Genomic DNA, 23,728 nt, shown 5'->3' with positions numbered 1-23,728 from the left:
GATGATTGTTCATACAATTAACTGTGAATAGGTACTGTGGACTAAAGTTTGTATGATACACAGAATCTGTATACCTATCTTGTGGTGCCACGTTTGATTAACTTTGTGGCCCTTAAGTTACAAATTACATGTACTTGTTGACCTAGGTTGATTACTCTTTCATCAGAGTGATCACATGATAATTACAACAATTTGAAATAGATGTCAAAGGCACAACATGAGCTGGTACTGATGTGCAAAGTGTTTTTATTTAACAAACATGGTGAATAAGCGATGACACGCGATATGGATCAGAAAAAAAAGGTTTTAAAAATCCAAAGTCCAACAGTGTACTTCCATCTGATGTGTAACATTTGGTATGAATATTCAACAAAGTGGACGGTTAGCGCGCAAAAAGGATATCAGGTGCGCCATTTTTTACTGACTGGGCGTTGTGCATTGACATCTGACCCTCACTTATCTTTCTTTAGATGACCCACCCCACGTTGGGGGGGACCACAACTGCAGGCTGCTGGGGTGCTGAGGATGCTCCGCAAGGCTCAGCGTCCCTCCCTGTGGCTTGCGCATATGTTGAGGGTACAGATGGAGACGTCACACAGGGAGGGGTACTTGTGTGTGAAAATTCCTGGCGGAGGGTGGTACTGTTCTCCCTCAGCACCCCTATGACCTCGTCCATTTGGTCATTGAAACGCTCAAGTCTCTGTTCTTGGGACACCTGCAGTTGTTTAATGTTCCGTAGGTTTCAAGAAACCTTGCCCATTGATCCCTGGTACCCCTCATAGGCATCCAGTACCCAGGAGAAGTTGGCCTGGGCCTCAGTGGCACCAGCTGTTTGCCGACATGGATCCCCACATCCCCTCCCACCACCCCTAACCCCACAGGCTGGCAGGGTTTATGCATGTACAGTCGAACATGATCCTCCTTCCTCACTGACTGGTTTTGTGTCCGTCAACTCCAGTGTGGACTGTGTTGGTGTGTTGATATTGTTGCCCATGGTTGACGTGTCTGTTGTGGTTGGGGTCAGCTGTGTGCCGGTAGCTGAGGTGGGATATGTCACAGTTGATCCTGCTGGACATGCTGGTGCAGTCTGGCGAACCAAACCTGATGGGCCAGGTTCTTCCTCCTCCTCCTCCTCGTCCAAGGGCACAGGAGAGTCTTCTTCGCTGCGGAGCTCATTCAAGGTTGGAGTCTGAGCCTGTCCTGTTTCTTCAATCTGCATGGAGATGTTCCCAGATCGCACTGTTGGTACAGATATGACACAGTCAGCTATGTGATTATACACTGTACCTCAACATTGAGTAAATGGCTAGATCCCAAAACAGTTTTAGATGGATGATTTGGCACTTATCCCCATGATGTTAGCCTTTATTTGGCATAAACAATGCAACTTTATCATGATGTGGATTATGGTCTTGCTACACCTCTCTGCTGATATGGTCACGTTCTCAAATGTAATTGTGGCATGTCTACTGACATTGACTAGTACCTGACACTCTGTAGATGACACTTGAGGATTAGTGAGCTCCACATCTAAATAATTGGCAGGATATACATACTCATCAATTAAAAATATTAGTTGTTGTTATTCCTGTGTGCTGTGCATGGTCTATGTATTACCAGGCACATTGCAGTAACAGCCTATCCCGAACAGTTTGTGTATTTTCCAGTAAAATGTAGTCATGGTGTGAGTGATGTGATCATTCTTTTCTACTCAAGAGTCTGTGGTACATCATCCTAAGGAGGCATACGTGTTTGTGCATAGCATTGTGTATGCACAACTCAGTGCTTTTTACCTTACACTCCTTAGTAAGATGTGAGGTAAATGCTTTTGAAGGTACATTACAGGTGACTGTTTCTGTGAGCATGTGTTAGAAGGCCTGCTGGGATTTGTGATCAGTGCAGTGAGTCTTTCTCCCACCCAGCACAGCCAACCTACCTGGGCCTATTGCTTCCTGCTAGTGAGGGAGAGTGAAGTGGATAGATAGCTGACCCAGGTGCCTGTAGTTTGGAGTCCAAGACCTGAAAGGATTTGTGGTCAGTGAAGTAAGTCCTCCTCCCATCCAACACAGCCAGCACACCTGGGCCTATTGCTTTCTGCCAGTAAGGGGGAGTGAAGTAGAGAGATGGTTGACCCAGGTGCCTGTAGTTTGGAGTACAAGGCCTGCTGGGATTTGTGGTCAGTACAGTTAGTCTTCCTCCAACCCACCACAGCCAGCCCACTTGTGCCTATTGCTTCCAGCCAGTGAGGGAGACTGAAGTGGGGAGATGGCTGACCCAGGTGCCTGTAGTTTGCAGTACAAGGCCTGCTGGGATTTGTGGTTGGTGCAGTTAGTCCTCTTCCCACCCAGCACACCCAGCCCACCTGGACTTATTGCTTCTGCCAGTGAGGGGAAATTGCAAGGAGAGATGGCTGACACAGGAGATTGTTGTTCTCAGGTGGAGTGAGTGGCTGATGGTTGGTGCCCTCCTTTCCTTTTGAGAGATCTAATCACTTGATGAAGTGGTTAGCATTACATACCTGGTAACTACTTACTCTAGTTAAGGGCCATTTTTTGGGTTGTTGATAGCTGTTGATGTTGTTGCCATGATGAGTTAATGGGTATACCCTACAGCCTATATGTAGATGTTTGGAAAAATGATTGGGTAGTTGTTGATGTTCAGTGCTGGTATACTGGTTGTCAGCATTAGTTATACATCTACAATACTTTGGCCACTGCTTCATTTAAAAAAATCATAATTACAAAACTTGGACCATTGCAGTTATGTGTCCTAAGGTGTCAAGGATGACTTTTGTCTGATGTTTGGTGGTCACTTACAAGATACCATTCCTTCAGGTATTTCAAACAAGCTCTCTGGTGGCAGGATGGCATGCGCCTTCTCCATCCAGGCAGAAAAGGGCGCAAGTGGCACGGGAGGGCCATTGCCAGTGTTGTGCGACCCGATGGTTTCTGTTGACTATCATCTTGACCCTCCTCCTGACATCTTACCACCTCTTCCTGATATCCTCCATTGTACGCAGGGTGCTGGATTCTACGTTCACCTTGTTGACTATCCTGTCCCACATCAGGCTTTTCTGGGTGATGGAAGTTTGTTGGTCTTTCTTGGGTTCCAAATAACTGTGGCACAACTCTGAGAAATTCATCCCCAAGCACTGTCAACTCCTCATCTGAAAAGTGTAGCTGCCTCTTTTTGGTCACTGTGAATTAGGGAGTGTGAGTGTGAAATTGCAGGGGTGTACAAGAAAAGAAAGAACCAAAAATAGTGATGCTATTGCGGTGCATGAGTGTGTGAAGGGTTGGCTGCACTGTTACTGGTAACTGTAATGAGCTCTGTCAGACTCTGAAGGATTGTCATAGCAAAGGACCATGGTCTGGTAAGGTATTTTTTTCTAGGTGGATTGGTAGGTGTGTCTACTCTTTGAATTGACATCAGCTGTGTTGGCTTTTGTATTAGTTGGCATCAGTTTCTCTGATTTACACTTGCCATGTCGCTGACAAGCCACTGTGGAACTGCGTTGGATGCATTATAATCAACTCAGCAGTACAACCGATGCATTCACAGTTTCAGAATCCCTATAGAATAGCCTTTCCGACCGACGCAGTCGTGTAGGACTTGTTTTCGATCGATGCGGTCATGACGCTGTCGGAAAATTTCCTGATGTACATCATAATACGGCAGTCGGAGAGTTTGCGGTTTAGTCTGTCAGAATCTCGCCACGTCGGTCAGATGGTCATTCCGACAGACACCGTAAAAAGCCCCATTGAGACTTTGTGAAACTTTTTGAGTGGGCAAGTTTGCATGTACGAGACATTGCCTAAAAGAGACATGTTGCCTCTGCGAGAATCATTGACTGTGTAAGACAGCTTGCTTCAGAATGTGCCTGCTTGAGGCTTTATGCCTATGTGAGACTCTTCATGTTGTGACTGGAGAGACATAGCCTTGTAATACTCTATATGTGAAAGTGCATTTTAGATGGTTTGCTTTTCAGATTATCCGTCTGGGTAATACCCAATGCCTTTGTCCGATTACCTTTGTGAGTTTCTCTGCCTTTTTGTGACTGTGAGGTCTTTCATGTGATTCTGCAGTACATTCTGTGTGCAACTGCAACTAGTGTATGCCTGAAACTGTATAACTGTGTGTGAGTCAGTGTGCAACTCTGCAAGCATGAAGCACCCTGCATACAACACTTTCTGAATGAGAGATGGGGTATATGACTGTGCAAGGGACTTACTGCCTATAGTGAGACTTAGCATGAGTGTGGCACTGCATCTCTGAAACTCTCCACCTTCGTGAGATGCATTGCCTGTTAGAGATTTTCAACACGAGGGGCTTTTTGCTTGACAAAGATTCCTTTCACACAAAAAGGAGTTAATCCCCACCTGCAGAGTTTTTACTCTGCATTGGTACAGTTTTATAACAGTTCACTATCCCCAAAACTTTCCAGATCTAGGTCTGACAGCAGTGTCAGTTGCAAATTTCAGGATATACTCAGAAAACATCATGACATATTTTTTGCATGGAATGTCCACAATGTGGACTTGTGCATACAGTACAATTCTGCATTGTAGAAAAATACAAGGAAACATTTTACCCTGTTTCAGTTTCTCCTTCCTACTCTGGAAAGATTTACTCCTGCCCTTCACTCATCAACCAACCATTTCCATAGTAAGAAAGCATGTGGAAGCATTTTATGGATGGACACCAGCTCACATTTTTGGGTACTTTAACAAACTTTAAAGGCTAACCACACCTGTCCATACTCCCTCCCTTATATGGCATTTAGTCCAAAAAAATATTAAATAATCATGGGGTAATATTCCACAGGAGTAAAATGATAAATGACTGCAAGGGCACCTTTTGTAAATTACTTCCAGTTGCACATCTAGCTATTTGCGTTTTGTAAATCGTGCTTGGTCTTATCCAGATCTGAGAGATCCTTCATGGAAGGTGATGATCAGAAAAAGTGACAGTGGATTCCACATTCATCTCTTTAGGTTTATTTGGCTAAATCTCTGGAGTTATTACTCGTATGTAGAGTGACCACCTGCCCCAGTCATTTACTCTGGTTTGTTCAGTGGACACTGATCTGATAATGGTGGCCATCAGTCTTCAAAACCAGAAGGAGAGGGGGCGTGGCCAACTGCCGGAGAAAATGGCCACTTGCTAGGGCGGATCCGGCCCCGGCGACCCTTGTACCCTAATTAATCCTGGCATCTATCCGGCTACAGGAGGTGAATTCCTGTGCGCGAGTCCCCAAAGGCGGTGGGGAACAATACCCGCTGTCCTGAACACAAACGGCAAGTGGGAGGGGCAGTCGGCGACATTGCGGCCGGTCGGGGCGGAGCAGCCACGGACTCACATAAGCGAGTGCTTGGATGTGTGGAGGAGGTGGGTCCGGGCACGTAATATATGTTCGTCCCGTGCTGGTGATGGAGCATGCGGACTTCTGCTGGTGGGGGCCCCGACCTACTGGCCAATACGAGTGGGCACATCCGTTGGGCATCTGGAGATTGGTGGAATGCACCGGCTGTCAGTGCGGATGGCGTGCTGGTTTCTCCTCTCCCCCATTGGTCACAGGACTCGACGCTGACATCATAGGGCTTGGTCAACCCTCCCCAAAAAATGTTTTACTTCGCACGAAAGGAGACATTAATCACTGCACTCAGAGCCACTAATGCAAAGGTACAAGAGATGTGGAGGCACTATTCAACAACTGTTTACTCCCCCAGCGGCCTTGATCCTGAGTGCTTCCCCGACCCGGGGCCTTGTTCTGGGGACTATCCTTCGATCCCAATGTGATAAGTGACTTGCAATTGATATACTAGGACATACATGAAAGGCAGGGGGAATGGCGGAGTATCAGCACGCTTGGATGGCCTGACCCGAGGAGACGTGCACTGAGCTACCGGATAGTGGCGGAACGCCGGCCAGACAACTATAGGGCCCAGACGGGGACCCGCCCCCACAAGGTTGGAGTGGGATTTGAGGGGAGCACCGGGGTTCAAGGAAGGGTGGTGCTACCTACCTGGTCTCCCAATAACTATTGCCATCGCAGTGGAGCAGCCTGTGGCGTAGCCCCTTTGACTGGCAGATAAGAACAGGCACCTGAGCATTTCGTCCTGGTACCTAGACCCAAAGGCCTTCTAACGGGGGCCGTGACTCAGCAGGGGGGGAAAGCCGACAGGCCATGTGGTTCTTACTACGGTAGGCAGCGGTGAGTACCCCTTACTGTGGAAGCCCACAGACACAATTCTAAAATGGCGACGATCAAGGGAAGTCGCGGTGCGCACCAGCAAGAGATTGATACATTTGCATGGTAGAAGACACAAGATGGGGGACAGCCAAATCTGAGTTTGGAACAGGACACCCAACAGAAGGCAAGTGAGCAAGAACCACCCTTGCTCCAAGACGTCCTTGCAGCCATCAATGGTGTACGCACATCACTGGAGGGTCGTATTGACTCGGTCGCCACAGACATATCCCTGCTCAGAGCAGATCTACGTAAAATGGACTCCCAGGTGAAGGAGGTGGAGGATGTCACACAAGAACTTGTCGCCAATGCTTCCACTTTGAAAAAACAAGTTTCTGAATTACAACAGCGGATCGAGCTCCTTGTGACCCAACTCGATGACTATGAAGGAAGATCGAGGCGCAATAATGTCCTCATCCTAGGGGTGCCAGAGAGGGCCAAAGGACCAGCAGTGGACCTTTTTGTTGAAGACCTTGTGACTAAGCACCTGCAGCCTAAGTACCTTTCCAACTACTTCTCTATTGAGAGAGCCCACTGCATCCTGGGGGTAGGCCCAAGCCGGGGACGCCCACTCGACCTATCCTGGTGAGAGTGTTTGACTTTCGAGACTGGGACCATATTCTCCAGACGGCCCATTGTGCCCCACCCCTCAAATTTGAAAACAGCATGATCACGTTTTTCCCTGATTTCACCGCTAAAGTCCAGAAACAAAGACGTTCTTTTCTGGAGGTTAAAAAGGCTCTCAGGGATAGAGTAAATCAAATACGCTATGCTGTTTCTTGCGAAACTGCGTGTAGAGGCTGAAGGCAAAAGCTGGTTCTTTACGGACCCTGCAGAGGCAATGGACTGGCTCGATGGCTGGCGGAGAGTGTGAGAGAAGGGACGACGGGAGCGGCAAGAACGACAAGGGATGAAGACGCAGAATAGGCATGAATCCACCCATGACTTGGTAGACCAACACACGACGGCTCGTTTCTGAAATCACCCTGGAAGTTTGAACTAAGACTTAACTGGTGGACAACCACTCTTATGATCAAATTGTGTCGCCTCAACTTTGGGGGAGCAGGGCAGGTTGTGAGATCAGCATGGACCTGATAATATATTAGTGACCAGTATGGCCCGGCTACTGGTGGAGATGGAGTGGGACTGCACCAAAGACCAAGGAATCGTTGTCCTGCACTGCAATGAGTATACTTCACTGTATATAATGATTACTGTAGCTTAATCTATGATTATCCGGGAAGGGGATGAGAGGGGCGGGTAGAGCCTATGTTTTCTCCATTTCAGGGTTGGGAGTGTGACAGGCACTCTGCACTGTTGGGGAAGCGGTTTACTTGATTCCGTTATGCAGGAAGGCAGGGTGGGGGGTGGAGGGAGTTCTGGATGGGGGGTGGTAGTTTGGTTAGTAGTTCTACTTCAGCAACGCAACGCTAACAGTAGGTCAAACCTGATGCTAGATTCACATTCCTGGGTATTTGACGACCTCATAACAGTGTATGGGGAGCATTTCCTCTATACGCCTTCACACAACAATGCAAGCTCAACCTACAGGCAAACACACCATGCGAGCACTTGCAGATTGAACTATCACTGTAACTCCTGTGTGACGGGTGCTCCGCTTCTGATACACAAAGCTTACACTTACATCTCCACTAATGGGGCCAAACCCAGAATAGTCCTCCAGTATCTATAGAGACAGGCTCCCGATATAGTCCTCTTGCAAGAAACCCACCTGATTGGCAATACGTGTAGGACCCTAAACAGATGGGGTTATCAATTGATAGCACATGCGTGGTTTACCTTCGGCTCCCGTGGGACAGGTGTGCTTCTACGGAGGAACTGCCCCTATATGGTTAAGAAAAAATGTATTGACGAACAGGGTAGGTTTATGGTGCTATCTGATTCCTGGGAAGGGAATACACTTAATGTGCTCTGGGTCTATGTCCCCCCTGCACTGTGACAGTCCACCCTACAGAACCTTAGCTAATTTATCCTTGCCCTTCCCATTGGTACCTTAGTGATAGGGGGAGACTTTAACCATACAGTAGAGCAGTGGTTCCCAAACTTTTGACTCCTGAGGAGCCCCATTGAGTCACCACTGGAAGTCGGGGACCCCCAAGCAATTTGCAGGATTTAAATTTCAAACATTAAAACAGTAATTTTAAATAAATAAACACATGTGTGCACACAAAACAAGTACTCTAATTACTAAGGACTTAAGGGGCATATTTGCAAGTCCCTATCGCCATGGGAACGTCACTTTTTGCGATGTTCCTGTGGCAATAGGGGCTTCGCCTTATTTACAAGGCAGCCATAAGCCACTTATTGTGGTTTAACGCTGCCTTGTAAATAAGGCCCCCTTTCAAGCAATGCTTAGCGTGAAAAAGGTGGGCAGTGGGAGTTGCAGTGGGCGTTTCACTCCAACACCCATTGATTTTGACGCTGCCCTCTATTTACAAGGTCAGCTTAAATAGGAGACAGGACCAAAATTAAGACCATGAAAAACCTGGTCTTAACTTGGCAAAATGAGGAGAAATGCCTTAGTTCTCCTCGTTTTTGCTTTTTTCCAACGAAAAAAGCAAAACACCTTTGATTGTATATGTTCAGGAAGGTGACTCTTCCTGCACATAAACAATCTTTAATAAAAATGATGTTTTGTAACTTCCATGTGTGCTGCATTAGGCAGCACACATAGAAGTGACAAAACGGCATTACAAAATTGTTCATGTGCAGGAAGTGGGAAAATAGCATCAGGATAATGATCGACTGGGAGTAAACATATGTTGCTAACTTTTACCATGCAGTTTGCAAGCAGCTCTTTGAAGACAGTTTATAGGACACTGCTAGATTACAAATGTGCCTTATGAATTGCACAGTGACAAAAGAATCTCTGTGACAAAATCAGTAACCCACTGACCTATGCACATAAAATACTTTTTTTTTTAAATGCATTGTACACATTCTTTGCAATAGGCATATTAACCCTCTATGTCACATTAGATAAGTCAAAGCTGCCACTGGACAAAACTCTCATCTCTCTCCAGTAGGTACATTAATCACTGGCATTTTGTTGACACCTTTATAGTTGCTTGAAAACTGCTAATTTTACAAGGAACTTTGCAGTGCTTTTATAACTGCTGCCTGCGGACCCCCTGGGAATGTGCCACGGACCCCTGGGGGTCCTCGGACCCCAGTTTGGGAAACACTGCAGTAGAGGGCTCACTTGACCAACTGCCCCCACATATAAATCCTGGTTCCGGGTCTAAACTGGCTACATTCCTGTTGGTCTTGTAGATATTTGGCAATACCTTAACCCTACGACCACACTATTCACCATCCACTCGGGGGCACATAACAGCCAATCGCGAATAGACTACATGCTCACACACGCCGATGACCAATATGAATTCAGTGAGGCCCGCTACTTAGCTCGGGGAATCTCGGATCACTCCCCTATTTTGTCTAAAATGACGGTGGGTCCCCAATCCAGGTGCATGACCCTGACTATAAACCCATGGGTGCTTAAAATACCTCATATCAAGAAGGCACTAACCAAAGATATCAAATTATATTTTAAAGAAAACGTTGGCTCGGTAACCTCAGCTCAAGTCCTATGGGGCACATTTGGGGCAGTCATAAAGGGAAGAGCTCTTGCCTTGATGGTAGGACACAAGAATGAATTAACGTAATGTATAGATCAACTTGAAGTAGAAATCCTGAGGGGGGAAAAAGGCTTGGCGTGGTCTCCTGATCATGCTACCCAGCAGTTGTTGGCGATCAGGACATTAAATTACAGACAACTCCTCACAGTGGTGAAACAAAAGTCAATCTACCATAAGATCTATGAACATGAGGAGAGAACGGGCAAGCTATTAGCCTGGCTGGAAAAAAGAGAGCAGGCATCGAGATGGGTTCACCAATTACACAGGGGAAGAGACCACTGACCTCAAAATTATCGCAGAAACATTTCCCACCTACTTTGACTCAGTATATACCTCAGCTGTGAAGGTCTCGTCGCTTGCAGTGTGGGAGCTTCTCTCCACTATCAACGTCAACTGCTTATCGCCAGAGGGAAGAGACTCCTTTGAGGGGGAACCCATGGAAGAAGAAATCCAACACACCACATGTGACATAAGTTCGGGCAAAGCTATGGGACCCAATCGGCTCCCGATGTATCCTTTTTAAGTCAACGGCTTCCAAATTAACCCCCTATCTTTTCCAGATATATTTAGAAAGCTATGAGAAAGGGCAAGATCTGGTTAGCCAAGATTGTGGTAATACACAAACAGGGCAAACCAACCAGTGATTGTAAGGCATATAGACCCATCTCTCTTCTTAAGGCAGAAGTAACATACAAGCAAAATTATTGACCAGCAGACTTATCTCTCTGATTACCGGGCTGATACACCGTGACCAGTCCGGCTTTATGCCTGGCCAGAACACCGCCTTGAATTTACGACGCCTGCATGGTGTGCTGGGGGAGAGGTGGCCCTGTTGTCCCTTGACACCAAAATGGCCTTTAACACTATTGAATGGAACGATATGTTTGCGGTCCTGGAAAGAATGGCTTTGGGCCCAATTTCATAAAATGGATCAAGTTATTGTACACCAGCCCGACTGCTGAACCGGCACACATCTAGACAGTTTCAGCTGGGTAGGGGAATGCAGCAAGTGTTCCACCTGTTGCCCCTAATATTCACCCTAGTGCTAGAACCCTTGGAGATTTGGGTTAGGGGAGACCCTCTTTTACCGGGACTCAAATGGACCGACAATCGTGAAGATAGAATTTCGCTCTATGCAGATGATATATTGTTATATATGGCCTCTCCAACATGTACTCCTCATTGTATCCTTCGCATTTTCAGTATATTTGGCAATCAGTCAGGATATACAATAAATTGGTAGAAGTTGCAACTATAGCCACTGCAGGGCCGGCAGCCACACATACCAAGGGAGTATGAAATCCCTGTAGCTCCAGGGGGCTTCCACTACTTAGGAATCTATATAACGTCGGATCTAATTCGCTCTAATGAAGCAAACTTGCAAGGGCCCTTGACGCGCTTTCGAACCGACATAAGACATTGGCGTTCCCTTCCTTTGACTCTCCTGGGACGTGCAGCCCTTTTAAAATGTTGGCGTTGCCTAGCTTTCTTTCTGTGTGGCAAAACACTCCATACAGGGTCCCCGACTCTTACTTTTCCAGCATTGATAGCACCCTGCTGTGGGATGGACAGGCACCGCGTATAGCGATGCAGAAATTATCGGCGGGATGGTATGACGGGGGAATTGCGTTACCTGACCTTAGGTCATATTACTGGGCATCTCAAATCATGGTGATCAATCGTTGGGCTCATGGGGATCGGGGCGACCCGAGTTTCCGCACAGATTGGTGGCTTATGGGACAAGGTGGGTACCACAAAGCACTTTACATGAACCCCAGGAAATTGGGCCTTACTGGACCAACGGAACGCACAATTGAAATCTGGCATGCGGTCAATAAAAAATTAGGCTGGCATAACAAAATTACACGCGTGACTCCACTCTGGGAACCCGAGCAATTGGGCCGTCTGAGTGCTTGCCCCGGGTTCGATAAGAGGGAAGTGATCCATATATCAACACTGGGGGACATGTGGAATTCTAATGGGCTGGCCACATTTGCAGATCTGCAGGAAGATAATGACCTCGCACACACCGAACATTTCGATATGTGGGGGAGAGGAGTTGGCCTAACGGCTAGGGCGGTCCACCTTGAATCTGGGGAACTGGGTTCGAGTCTCGGCAATGACGCTGAACATCCTGTGATTGTGGGCAAATCACTTAATCTCCCTGTGTCTAAAAAAAAATAATAATGAATGCGTCCTCATGTAACGCAACTGGTGATATGTAAAGTGCTCTGATACCCAATACCTTCGGGTCAAGTTCGTGCTATATAAAACTCTGTAAAAAAAAAGATATCTGCAGATCAGCCATGCGCTCAAAACAGCAATACCGGGGGTGGTCCACATCCTGAGGCTTCCCCACTAGAAGACAGGCTGATACTTGACCCCATGGTGAAGAAGGCCATCTCTCTAACATATAAAAAATTGATTAACAACCGCTTGGTTCTTTTAACGCGCTTGCCGCAGCACTGGGAGGGGGATCTAGGTGTGCTAGAGGAAGATGATTGGCGAGACACTCTGGCCTCCCCAAGGGAAGTAGCCATTCCTATGAGACTGCGGCTTGTCTAACTCAAAATTCTACACCGCGTCTATCTAGCTGCAGGAGTTTTGGTCAAAAGGGGCAGGAGGCCTGATTCTTATTGCCTCAGACAGTGTCACCAGGAGGGAACTTTCTTTCACACTATCTGGGAGTGGCCAGTCGCCCAAACATACTGGAAAGTAGTCGCAGGTCAAATGGAGAGAGCTGGGGGAAAGATTGACGATTACCCCAAAACTATGCCTACTAAACGTATATGAGGCCACAGACCTCACCCAGACCGAGAAATCATGGGTTTCATTTGGATGGGCCCTTGCAAAACAAAATATCGCACAAAAATTTGGCGTGGGTGAAATGCGAACCATCAGAGACTGGGTTGCTGACATGGATAGAGCCACGATTGCTGAGATGGATTTTTTTAAACATAGAGGATGCCCCAAAAATGGGATCATCAGTGGGCTGCATGGAATATATACAGGGGTGAAATTTTCCTGTCTCTAACTGTGGAGCTAAGACGCAGTGAAGTAAGGTTGCATGGCCCATTAAATATTGAGGGCGAGATACTGGAATGAAGAATCTTTTTTGTAACAGTATACTGAGAATAACCTACACATATATTATAGCTGATTGTTTGTCATTGATGATCTGCATTGCTGTGCTCCTTGTTATGTTGCCGAATAAAAAAAGGGTTTAAAAACAAAACAGAAGCAGAAAAATTAAAAGAATAACACAGACCCCTACAATTGTTCCAAATTTTCAAAAGTCGCTAAATTATTTTTGGGGGAATCTCCCTCTACATGATACATTTTTGACAAATGTTGATAGGTGATAGAAATTAATTGAAAATCTCTGTATTTATTGTATGAAAAATAATCAGCTCCTAGGACTTTCAATTACAACAAAAATTTAAAAAGTATACCAAAGACCATTTATTAACCCAAGGAAACTAAACTAGGAGATGCGAATGATTAAGAATAATAGCTTCGAACACGAGTAGCTATTTAAGGTTTGACTGTTAAAGTTATAGAAAGTTTATTTGACAAGCACAGACTAAAGCCATAGAACTGCAAAAGTAACATGCCTTGACAATTCTCACACTATTTCAACAACCATAACAGTAAGATTCAAAAGAATAGCTGGATAGCCACTGATAGTTGTAATGATCTCATTAGAATTCTCCCATGCAAGTAATTTTGATTGGACAACGGTAGTGCAACCTTCTGCAGCCTACCAAGATCTAAGATTGCTCCATCAGAGGCTGAAGGAAGTGGCCCTTAGTGACCACCTGGGTTACTTACAATCACCTGCTATGCCTTCCCAAGAATGAAGAGTTGGTCAGACAGTAGAGAATACAAACAAACTTTATTAGCAATACTCTGCAGAGGAGTCCAGTCTGACCTGCACCCTAAGATGTCTGCCGAGGGACTGACCCCCCAACAGCCCACAACACATAATCATTCGTCCCAGAAGCCTCCAACCACGCCCACAGTGGAAAGTTATCAGCCTGGGCCGAACATGAACAAAGGAGGCACAGAAGGATGGGCTACCACCTTCCAGATGGGTACATGCTATCTGCATCTCAAGGTTACCGCGCTGAGTCTCAGCGTCTCCTAATGTGGGAGCAAAGTTACACACAAGGATAGGAATGCGAGGGCTCAATGGCCTATTCATTAGTAAGTCAGAATCCAACCTTGAACAGGGAAGGAAATAATAGCTGAATACAGTGTTCTGCTGAGGCAAGCAATACGAATAATGAGGCCTAGTTCAGACACAGCCTAATGGGGATTGTGAAATACAAAATGGAGTCACACTTGCTAACTGAGGCTTGCGCATCACAAGGATAACTCAGTGGGTTACATAACATGAATGCAAATGGAACATCATTTAGCCGCACACTGCTAACCTACTTTTGCACAGAATAAGTATATAATAAGAATGGGGTTTTTCAAACCTAACAAGGCCTCTCTTAAGTCTGTGGCAAGGCTTGTCACTGGATCAAAAAGAAATAACCAAATCCCTCCTGATCTGAAATCCTGAAACTGGCTCTCATATGAAGCACAGATACAGCTCAAAATTGAATGTATGACTCATAAAGCCCTACATTTCAACACCCTGATTTACCTTGCTCAAAGACTGGAGCTTTCTGATGGCTGCATATCCTGTAGAAGTTCCAGCACCTTACTGTTGAAACCAAAGAAATCCTACTAAAAGAAAACTTGCAACCCAGCCTTCTGGGGGTATCACCTCGAGAATTTGGAACTCCCTGTCCCCTGAAATTGGACTTAACCCCTCAGCGGCATCATTCAAAAATGAAGTGAACGCGCTATTGATTAACAAATCTCTGCCCTAGAACCTCTATTTTCAGGGCTCAATTGTGACTTGTGAGCCTCACCCTGGTCTATTGATCTGCTGTTATGACTGTGTTTTGATCTGTTTGAATTTTCACTTTCCTCTACCTTTTTGTGTTGTTGTTTGCTCTACATGCCTCTTCATTCCTTATTCAATTGTAAAACCCTCAGATCCCCCTCACAGTGGTCATGTTCGCACTATAAAAAATGTTTAAAATAAATAAATATGTGTCAAATGACAGAACTGAGCTCATCGAACTAATTTGACAGATAGACATAATGAATACTGGCAGCAAAGAGGTGAGAAAACTGATGAACAGCTCCAGCTGCAATTACAACCCTGGCCCAAGTGAATTTCTAGTATACATCTTTCATAACAGTTTAGACAGATGTATTATGTGACTCATCTGTTTATATATTTATTGTATCTTAGTCTGTCGAATTCTAGCAAGCTGGAAGGGTTCCATCTTGTTTATAATTCAAAAGAAAGTATGATACTTCATTGAATTACCATTTAATAGCATTGTTGAGTCTTAGTGCACAGGTTAGAGGTTAAGGCGAAAGATCAAATTCCACGCTATCAAACAAGTTTCAAAGTCAACTGTGGTACAGAGACAATTTATTGACTTTGTCATTAATAATCCTTTACTATGTAACACCTAAAGACTCTCTTATACATGCTTCTTTCACTAAGTTGATCGCAATACACATCGGAAGAAACAGGGGGTGGGTAGTCGGTTATCAGATAGTTGGACCCGTTATTGACTTTTACTCAATGCCTGGAAAAAAAGATTGGGAAAACCCAGATTTGAAGAGATTGCATACATCAAGGGCTCAGGCAAGGATGCTTTTTGCTTATCCCCTACTTTTTAACTTGCATATCAATGATGTAATTAGTGTTCTAGATAATGTTAATATACATCCACCAAAGTTAGGGGTCAACAGCTTCCTGTTCTCCATTATGTAGATGATACTGTCCTCCTGCACAGGAATGGAGTTGGTCTCCAAAGGACACTGTCAGCACTGATAAACAAAATTGTAATCTTTGGGCAACAGGAAAACAGCAGGCCGGTGGCCCCTGTATAACTTATTTTTGGAGTGTTATGTTATGTTATGTTATATAAACTTATAAAGCGCACTGTTACCCAAGGGTGTCCTGGCGCTGCACACTGTTTACCTGAAAGAGAGTCCCCCCCCCAAGATTTTATCGGATATTAGGCTGAAAACAGCCAGGTCTTAAAGTTTTTTCTAAAAGTTAAGAGTTCCGTAGCAGACCTTAAATAAAACGGAAGCTCATTCCAGGCGGAGTGGGAGTCTGTCTATATGTATTTAGGGGTCTGGCTACAGAAGGGAGACTGTTTTAGCACTTAACATCATTGATGCTACAGGTCTCAGCATTAAACATGGTTTTTACAAAATTGATTAAAATATTGTCTGGACTGTTATTACATCTAGTTCTTCGGGTATTTGTGATAAAGGTTATACCAACTAGGTCAATCGCTGTTTTAGATAAACTGAACTGATGTGACCCAATAGCGATGGTATAGGACATTATTTTGCCTCTCTAATTCTATAGCACAGGCCCAAGTACACCTTAAATTAGGGTTACAGAAACAAGAGGGAGTTTTTGAATCAGGATTCAGTATCTATTATTTTAAGATCAGGTCAGTGCTTCAAAGTTAATTTGGAGAAATAAATATGGATTAAATATATGTTAAGCCATGAAAAATATATTTAGCAAATTCCCTAGCAAACCCCAAAATGGAATTTTGCATTGTCAACTATGACATTTATACGAAAATTAAAATCACAAACTTAAAGACTATCTTATGATAATCATTTTGCAGCTGTCAAAGCTAAAAAAAAAAAACACAAATGATGAATCTGGAAACATACGAATGGGATCATACCCAATACTAAATTGATTTGCTATTCTCCTTCTAACTGAAATATGAGTATACGTAATTCCTATTTGTAAAGTATGAACATATCAAACCCCCCCCCCCCGAGGGTGTCAAGGCACTGGGAGCCGTCAGGGAGATTAAGTGAGCTATTGCCCAGAGTCATGTGATTCTAAGCTGAGCAAAACTGATCAAACTCATCAAACTGTGTCCACCATGCACCAGAGTCAGGCGCTCTGGCTGCTACGCCACACCTCTCCCTTTGTATTAGGTTCCATTTGCTTCTAATAGGAGAGTTTAAGGTGGGATGGGAGAGGTTAAGTGGCTTATTAAGCTGTATGTTATGCTTTTCCGAAATGGAGACAAGGAAACACTTAGGGACTCATTAATGAGTTTTTGATGAAGGGCAGTGCAGCAAGTCACTTTGCTTCACTGCCCTGAGTCAAAAGGAAATGGCAGGAATACACTGTATTTATGATATACAACGCATTCCTGTCCTTTCCCACTGCGCTGTCGCCGTTTTGGCTGCCTTTGTGCCAACGCAAGCACTTGATGGAGCAGGATTTTGCGAAAGAAACCTGCTCAATTAAACACCCCTATAACATGTACTAACAGTCAGTAGTGGTAAAAGGGAAACAACCTTTACAACGCAGTCATTACATCGCACTACATTTACATAGCAGTCATTACATCGCAACATCCTTTACATCGCATGTCATTACAACGCAGCCATTACATCGCATGTCACTACAATGCATGTCATTACAATGCATGTCACTACAACGCAGGCATTACATCGCAAGTCATTACAATGCATACCATTACAACAGATAGTACCCTTACACAATCCAACACTTACCCTACTGTTGCACTCACTGGAGTTAGAATAGTAATTTTTACCCCTACACTATCCAACATTTACCCTACTGTTTCACTCACTGGAGTTAGAATAGTATTTTTTACCCCTACACTAGAATAGGAATTATTACCCCTATACTATCCAACACTTACCTTAAATGCGATGCAATGGTATGCATTGTAATGGTACACGTTGTAAAGGTATAATGCAATGTAATGGAATGCGTTGTAAAGGTAGTTTCTGAAAATGCGATGTAATGGCATGTGATGTAAAAGAATGCGTTGTAAAGGATGTTGCGATGTAAAAACTGTGTTGTATAGGCATGTATTGTAAATGTATGCGTTGTAACATCATACATTCGTGGTAGAATGACTAATGCACACATATACACTACATGTGGGAAGCTTGCTTTTCAAAATGCATGAACTGACCAAAAATGAATGCGTAAATAACTGGAAATGTAATAATCTTGTGTATAGAATGAATTATTGGGGTCTGCATGGCAAAGGCTACATGTGTATGTAGTAAAAGCATGACGTTTATTGCTTTCTCCTAATAAAATAATGCCGCTTTCTTGCTTATGCTATGCTAAGATAGCCTATAACATGAAGTAGAGTTAAGGTGAGTGGTAAACAGTGAAAATACATTATCACTTAATTAATTAATTTTGGTTTTCCGTTCTTTTAGTAATGGAAGAATCCTCCATGTTGTTAAGTTGCCTCCTAATGGGCAGGTAAAGCTGGGAGCGCGAGGGAACCATGTGACCACATGACTGAAATACTGTGCAAAGGCTGAGAAAGCGTGACCTGGTGGAGGACAGAACAGTTGACAAGCGGCCAATGCCAGTGTCTTCATGGGAACGGAACCCAAAGTTGATAAATGTATTAAATTACAATAAATTGTTACACATGTATCCGTGAGAGAGAAGCTGTATTGATGACTGTATAAAAAAAATTGATTTAGAACAATGGGGTAGTCAAAAGTAAATGATCTCATGGTGGAATGACATCCCACCCCTAGACCTCAACCAATCCCTTAGCCAGAAAATATAAACTTAGCAACTATTGTGGGACGGACATGTAATTTTAGAGTATAAGAATAGGTGCATTAGGGGTGTGGTTTAGCTTGAGGAGCTGCAGATTCCACAAGCTGAAGGTGTCCGAGTGAGGGGTGCGCAGCGGATCGTCGGGTTGCAGAGAGGCCTAGCTGTTCCTGTCTTGTCCCTGACCTAATTCCTGAGTTTTTGATCCCTGACTCTTGTTCTAGGGGTCCACACTGCTAGCTAGGCCTGTGTGGTAGATTTCCCCTTACAGATCTTTTGGGTTTGTATTTGATCTAATTTAGCATTGCAGAAATTATTTTTGAAGTCATATTTCTTGTCTCTGTACCTTCTGTCTCTCCCTCTATCCCTCTGAATCAACAGTTTACATCGATATATATTTTACTTGCATCTGATGTCTCTTCACCTGTCCACTCTTTGGAAACGTATATTTGAAATGATAATTCTATTTGTTATGATTAGATTTTGCTCTCTCTCATGAGGTTTCCAGTGTTTGAATTTATGAAATAATCTATATGACCATTTATTATTACTAGATAAAATTATTAAATCCCACCAAGAGTCTGTGGTTATTTTAGTCAGTCTTATTGATTAGATGTTTTCTTTAGAATTTCCATTGCCATCAACTCTTCAACTAATTAGACCATCGGCCAAGTAGGTGAAAAGTTGATTATTATTCGCTCAGATAACGCAAATATACAGAAATGTTTCAAGTTCAATTTGAATAGCGAGAGTAAACTTGAGGCAAAGTTAACAAACTTGACCCCAGCGCATTAGGGATTTGGGTGAATGAGTATGGGCCAAAGTGCGTGATTCTTAAATATTTATCCCTGATCAGTTTATTGGGTTTGTGCTGGATCACACTCTTGCACCATGGTGCATGGGTGTCTGAGTTGTTGGCAGGATTGTTTTCATGAAGGAAGAGACACCTTCCTGCACAAAAACAATCCACGGAATGCAGCACACATTGAAAGAGGAAAATACTAGGCAAAATAAAATAATATCTTATTGTTATGCATGCCATGGGGAGGCATACAGTTTTGACCCAGTCCCAGATTTACAGAGCCTTGTAAATCTGTGAATGTGTCAAAAATATTACTGCTGCGCGGGATCACCCACTGCAACACCTGGAACGCCTCCCTGATGCAGTGTAAGGCAACACAGCGACTTGCACTGCCGTTGCCTTACAACATATCTACTAGGCCATGAAAAACCACACAAAGTGGCTTTGCGTGGCCTTGAAGATATGGTTCTGCACTCTGCGCCACCTTAGCGTCATAGAAAAGTGACGCACCTGCTGCGCAAGGGGCTTGTAAATAAGCCCATAAATCTCCCTTTGTTCAGAATTAGATACTGAAACGTCCGATTCGTAGACGTCTGACTAAGCTTGCACGGAATCAACTGCATAGGAGAAAATTAAAGGAAATTGTTTATGTTCCTTTAAGGGTATTAACACTCAATTTATGATTTGCTTCATTAAATCTTTAGATCCAACACATACCACTTTAATGAATACCGTTCTGTACGGCGAGTAGTATTGCCACTGAAATAGCAAATTATGTTTTGTACCCTTATTTCAGTAAATGTCATACTGAGTTTGTGATTAATTTATTTTCATGATTCCTTTTTTGTAGGGCTCAGCAAACCTCTTTGATATACTGTATTTGTTATATTTTACACTGTTTGCAATGGCACTGAAGTTACGAAGTAATACATTTCACCAAACTGAAAAACCAGCGAACAGAAACGACTGTAAAAAGCATGCATTGTAATACTCACAATTTAACAGGGAGACTCGTGTTTTTAGTCAAAGGTTGTGCTGTTAGTTTTCTCCCACTTAAAACGTTTTCCATATCAATTGAAAATAGTGGAATAAAGAACTTTCTAAATAAGAGATAAAAGGGGTTGGCTAACGTCGTTTAAAATGATAGTGTGACCATTTAAAATAACCTCAATAGTTATAACGTATTGTTTATAAACTTACTAGTGTTAGGAATACGTATGTAGGAACATGTTTATTTCTATGTTCTGTGAATTTATTTGATCAACGTAGTTAGTAGTCCATTATAAAATCTTTGGATAACAGCATTTCCCCGGTATTTATGTAAAATCCCCATGTCAAAGCAAACATCTGCAGTACCCTGCAGCCGTCAAAATCTGATACTTTACTCGGCTGGCCGCACACGTCGGTCATGTCCAATTTGATGTCCGTACTGAGTCGATCTTTTTAAACTCGTGGTGCGTCAATATAGCAGGTCAAGTCTCATCCTGTGCGACAACTCCTCGTCTTCACGGGGGGAGGAACAGTTAGAGGTAGCCAAGAAGTGTGTGTCGAGGAGCTGGGCTGTGGCGGGGTCCACCTGCGAGTTCCAGCGGTGGGAGCAAATGGGCGCAGCAGGCACGTCCTGCTCCAGATTGTCGCGGCCCTGCTTCTGCAGCTCCTCCAGCTGCAGCTCGGACAGCAGCTGTTCACACGCCATGGGCTCTTCTTGCCCCTCTCCCTTTTGCAGCAGAGTATTCAGCTCTATGTGAGAACTCGCGTTCACAGGAGGCGAGGCGTGGGACGGCTCCTCGCAGCTAAAGTGCTTGATGCACGTCAGTTCCTGCCCCATAGAGTCAGCAAACTGCACACGTTTCTTGAGCTTGTTGTTGCTGCTCTGCTGCTGGAGGTCGCGGCTGCACCAGGCTATCGACCACTGGTTTGTCGGGCTTGCTGAGCGGCTGTCGTCCGGGCTCACCTCCGGACTGGGACTCGGCATGACCATCTTGGTATTGCAGAGTTGGATGATGCACTGCTGCTCCGTGGCAAAACCCATGTTCATCGAAGTACGCACTAGGGAGTGACTCTCAGACGCTGCTCCGACCCGTAGGACTGGGGGGCTGGGCGGGGAGGGGGCGCTGTCCGGTGCTGAATCTGAAGTGGTGTCAGAGACAAGTAATTTCGTGATCGGTGGTGGGTGAACATGCTCAGTTGTGTCAGGGGCAGAGGTCTCTGCACCTTCCGGCACAGCTGTTGCAGCGTTTGATGTCGACAGCGTTGTAGTGCTTGTGAGGCTATCCGTTTTTTTAGGAACTCTGTTAGGGCTAACATCTGGAGGTGGACGACGCCTCCTGCGGCCGGATGAGACCAGAGGCTGCACACAGATTGGGTTGTCAGCTGCCGAAGGAAGAAATGCATTATTACCGTTTAAGACCGGAAGGGCCTCTGGAGGCTCGTCCGGTTTATTCTGGTAATTTTCTGTAAGGGCAGGGTGAACGAGGGTGGTGCTGACGGGCGTCACTTCTTTTGGGGTCGTCGTGGCCTCATCGCGTGAGGGGCTGGAGGCTGGTCTCACCTCAATAGGAGAGGGTGCGGGCGCCGGCGGAGTTAGGTCTGCTTCACGGACCGTGGAATTCACGTAGGAAGGATCGTTTGAAGAGGAGCGCGCGAGGGTGCGGCTGTCCGTGCACGCGGAGCCCTGCGCCAGCTGCCTCATGGCCCGCTCGGCCTTCTGCATGTCCAGCTGTGCCGCCCATTTCCGCAGAGAGTCGACTGCTTCATGCTCTCGGCTCCGATCCCTCGTCTTCGAAGTGCAGGTGTTGAGGGAGCTGGAGCGGCGGGGCTGGCCCGACTCACCTTCTCCGCCCGAGTCGGGCAGCCTGGCGGTGTTCATGGAGCTTCCATAGTTCGCACTCTGCCCATTTTCTCCGCTTGGGTGGTCTGTGAGCACCGCAGGAAAACTGTTCCCGCCTGAACTCCTCGGGCTAGCTTGTTTGGGCGATAAGTCTCGTGATGCCCGGACGTCGCGCCGCCTTCCCTCCCGCCTCGGGGCGATGACCCGACTGGGACCCTGCGCGTGAGATCACAAAGCGGTGTCAGAGGTGACCGGATGCGGCGCGCGGCATAAAGCCTTGAGCGAGATGGCAACATCATCCTATGAAAACGTACACATTAAATGTATGATTGCCAATGCCAATTCGTATTTCGTTGCCACGGGTCTTATCCGCATTTGCTTCATTACTTTAAATTCAACAATAGCTAATTGTAATGTCCCCATAATGTTCCTCTCCTCAAGGGAAAGAAATCACCTAACTTTTCAATATTTACATTCCATATAAAAGGAGCAGGTAGGTAATCCTTGTTAATGATTAAAATATTGTTTTTGAAAGCAAGTTTTAAGGGTTTAGACCGGATTCGTTATATTTTTCCCCTTTTTTTGCATGCAGTGTAACATTTTATGACAAATGTAATGCTTTTAGTTGATTGTATCGTAAAATGATTCTTTTATCTAATGAAGACGTTAACAAAAGTTGCTATCCGTTAATGGAGTCGTGAGAAATGTTAAAGGTTTGTTAGAATGAGAAACCTCATGGGTAAGGATTAATATGAAACATGTTGCTGACGAAACTACAGTATTGGCACTGAGTTTGAATAACGAGTGAGTGAAATAAAAATGTAACCTACCCAAAAATCAGATTAGCAATTTAAAAAAAGAAAATAAGAAAAACTTCTGGGGAATAATTCGTTCACTGAAGGAAGATTTATTTCCGAAAAAGGCTGCTTATATATCATTTATTGAGGTTAAAAACTTGCAACAGTCTGAAGAAAAACATTATACAACCATAATTAGCGGGCTGCAATACAACAGACTTCAAGAAGCAAATGTTCACATGCTATGAGTTTTTTTAATGGTTTTCGACCAAAACAAAGGTTAACGTTCTCACAGAAACATGATCATGTCCCTGATGTATGAACCCTCTGGTTGCATCACTCATGACATGATCAGTGACATCACGGATGACATAATTTACAGAACCACTCACACCCTCATACAACCTCTCATATGTCCACTCACACGCCCAAACCACCACTCATATACTCATTCACAAACCCATTTAATGACTCACAAACACCCATATTAGGTGTTTTCTCCACTGTACTGTACGACACTCCACATAACAACTCTCCACTTGCAACACTGAGCTCTAGGATTTGAAAAACATTTGTATTAAAAAAAATTAAAAACATTAAGATTCAATGAAAAAAACAGAGGTTAAACCTTAGTTATAGTTAGCAAAACAGATTATCCCTATATAAACTAAGTTTAAACTACACAAACTTAAACATGCAAAAGT

General features: G+C 44.6%; 2 protein-coding genes across 5 annotated transcripts in view; one reads left to right on the top strand and one right to left on the bottom strand.

The window, feature by feature from the left end:
- LOC146823014 (syncytin-2-like) overlaps window positions 1-19,161 on the top strand; it is a 109,685-nt gene extending 90,524 nt beyond the window's left edge. For all 3 annotated transcript variants that reach the window (XR_014962117.1, XR_014962119.1, XR_014962118.1), the window contains one exon: window positions 18,241-19,161. The gene's annotated coding sequence lies outside the window, so the exon portion shown is untranslated. The remainder of the gene's footprint in view (window positions 1-18,240) is intronic.
- Window positions 231-22,417, bottom strand: LOC146823013 (uncharacterized). 2 transcript variants are annotated; one of them, XM_085607197.1, is made up of 2 exons: window positions 20,393-22,417; window positions 231-1,239 (listed from the first exon to the last, which is right to left on the bottom strand). In XM_085607197.1, exon 1 carries the CDS (start codon window positions 22,264-22,266, stop codon window positions 20,857-20,859), a length of 1,410 nt encoding a protein of 469 aa, XP_085463323.1. In that variant the 5' UTR covers window positions 22,267-22,417; the 3' UTR covers window positions 231-1,239; window positions 20,393-20,856. The 2 variants fall into 2 exon arrangements, with proteins under 2 accessions (XP_085463323.1, XP_085463324.1); XM_085607198.1 differs by having other exon boundaries at window positions 887-1,239; window positions 20,598-22,417.
- Between the last annotated feature and the right edge of the window lie 1,311 nt (window positions 22,418-23,728).

Source organism: Triturus cristatus, chromosome 5_2 (assembly GCF_964204655.1).
Source record: "Triturus cristatus chromosome 5_2, aTriCri1.1, whole genome shotgun sequence".
NCBI classification, from domain to species: domain Eukaryota; kingdom Metazoa; phylum Chordata; class Amphibia; order Caudata; family Salamandridae; genus Triturus; species Triturus cristatus.
Note: the sequence above shows the minus strand (reverse complement) of the source record. Positions and strands in the feature narration are given on the sequence as shown.

Excerpts from the sequence above, each read along its gene's own strand:
- LOC146823013 (XM_085607197.1), bottom strand. The coding sequence starts at position 22,266 with ATGAACACCGCCAGGCTGCCCGACTCGGGCGGAGAAGGTGAGTCGGGC.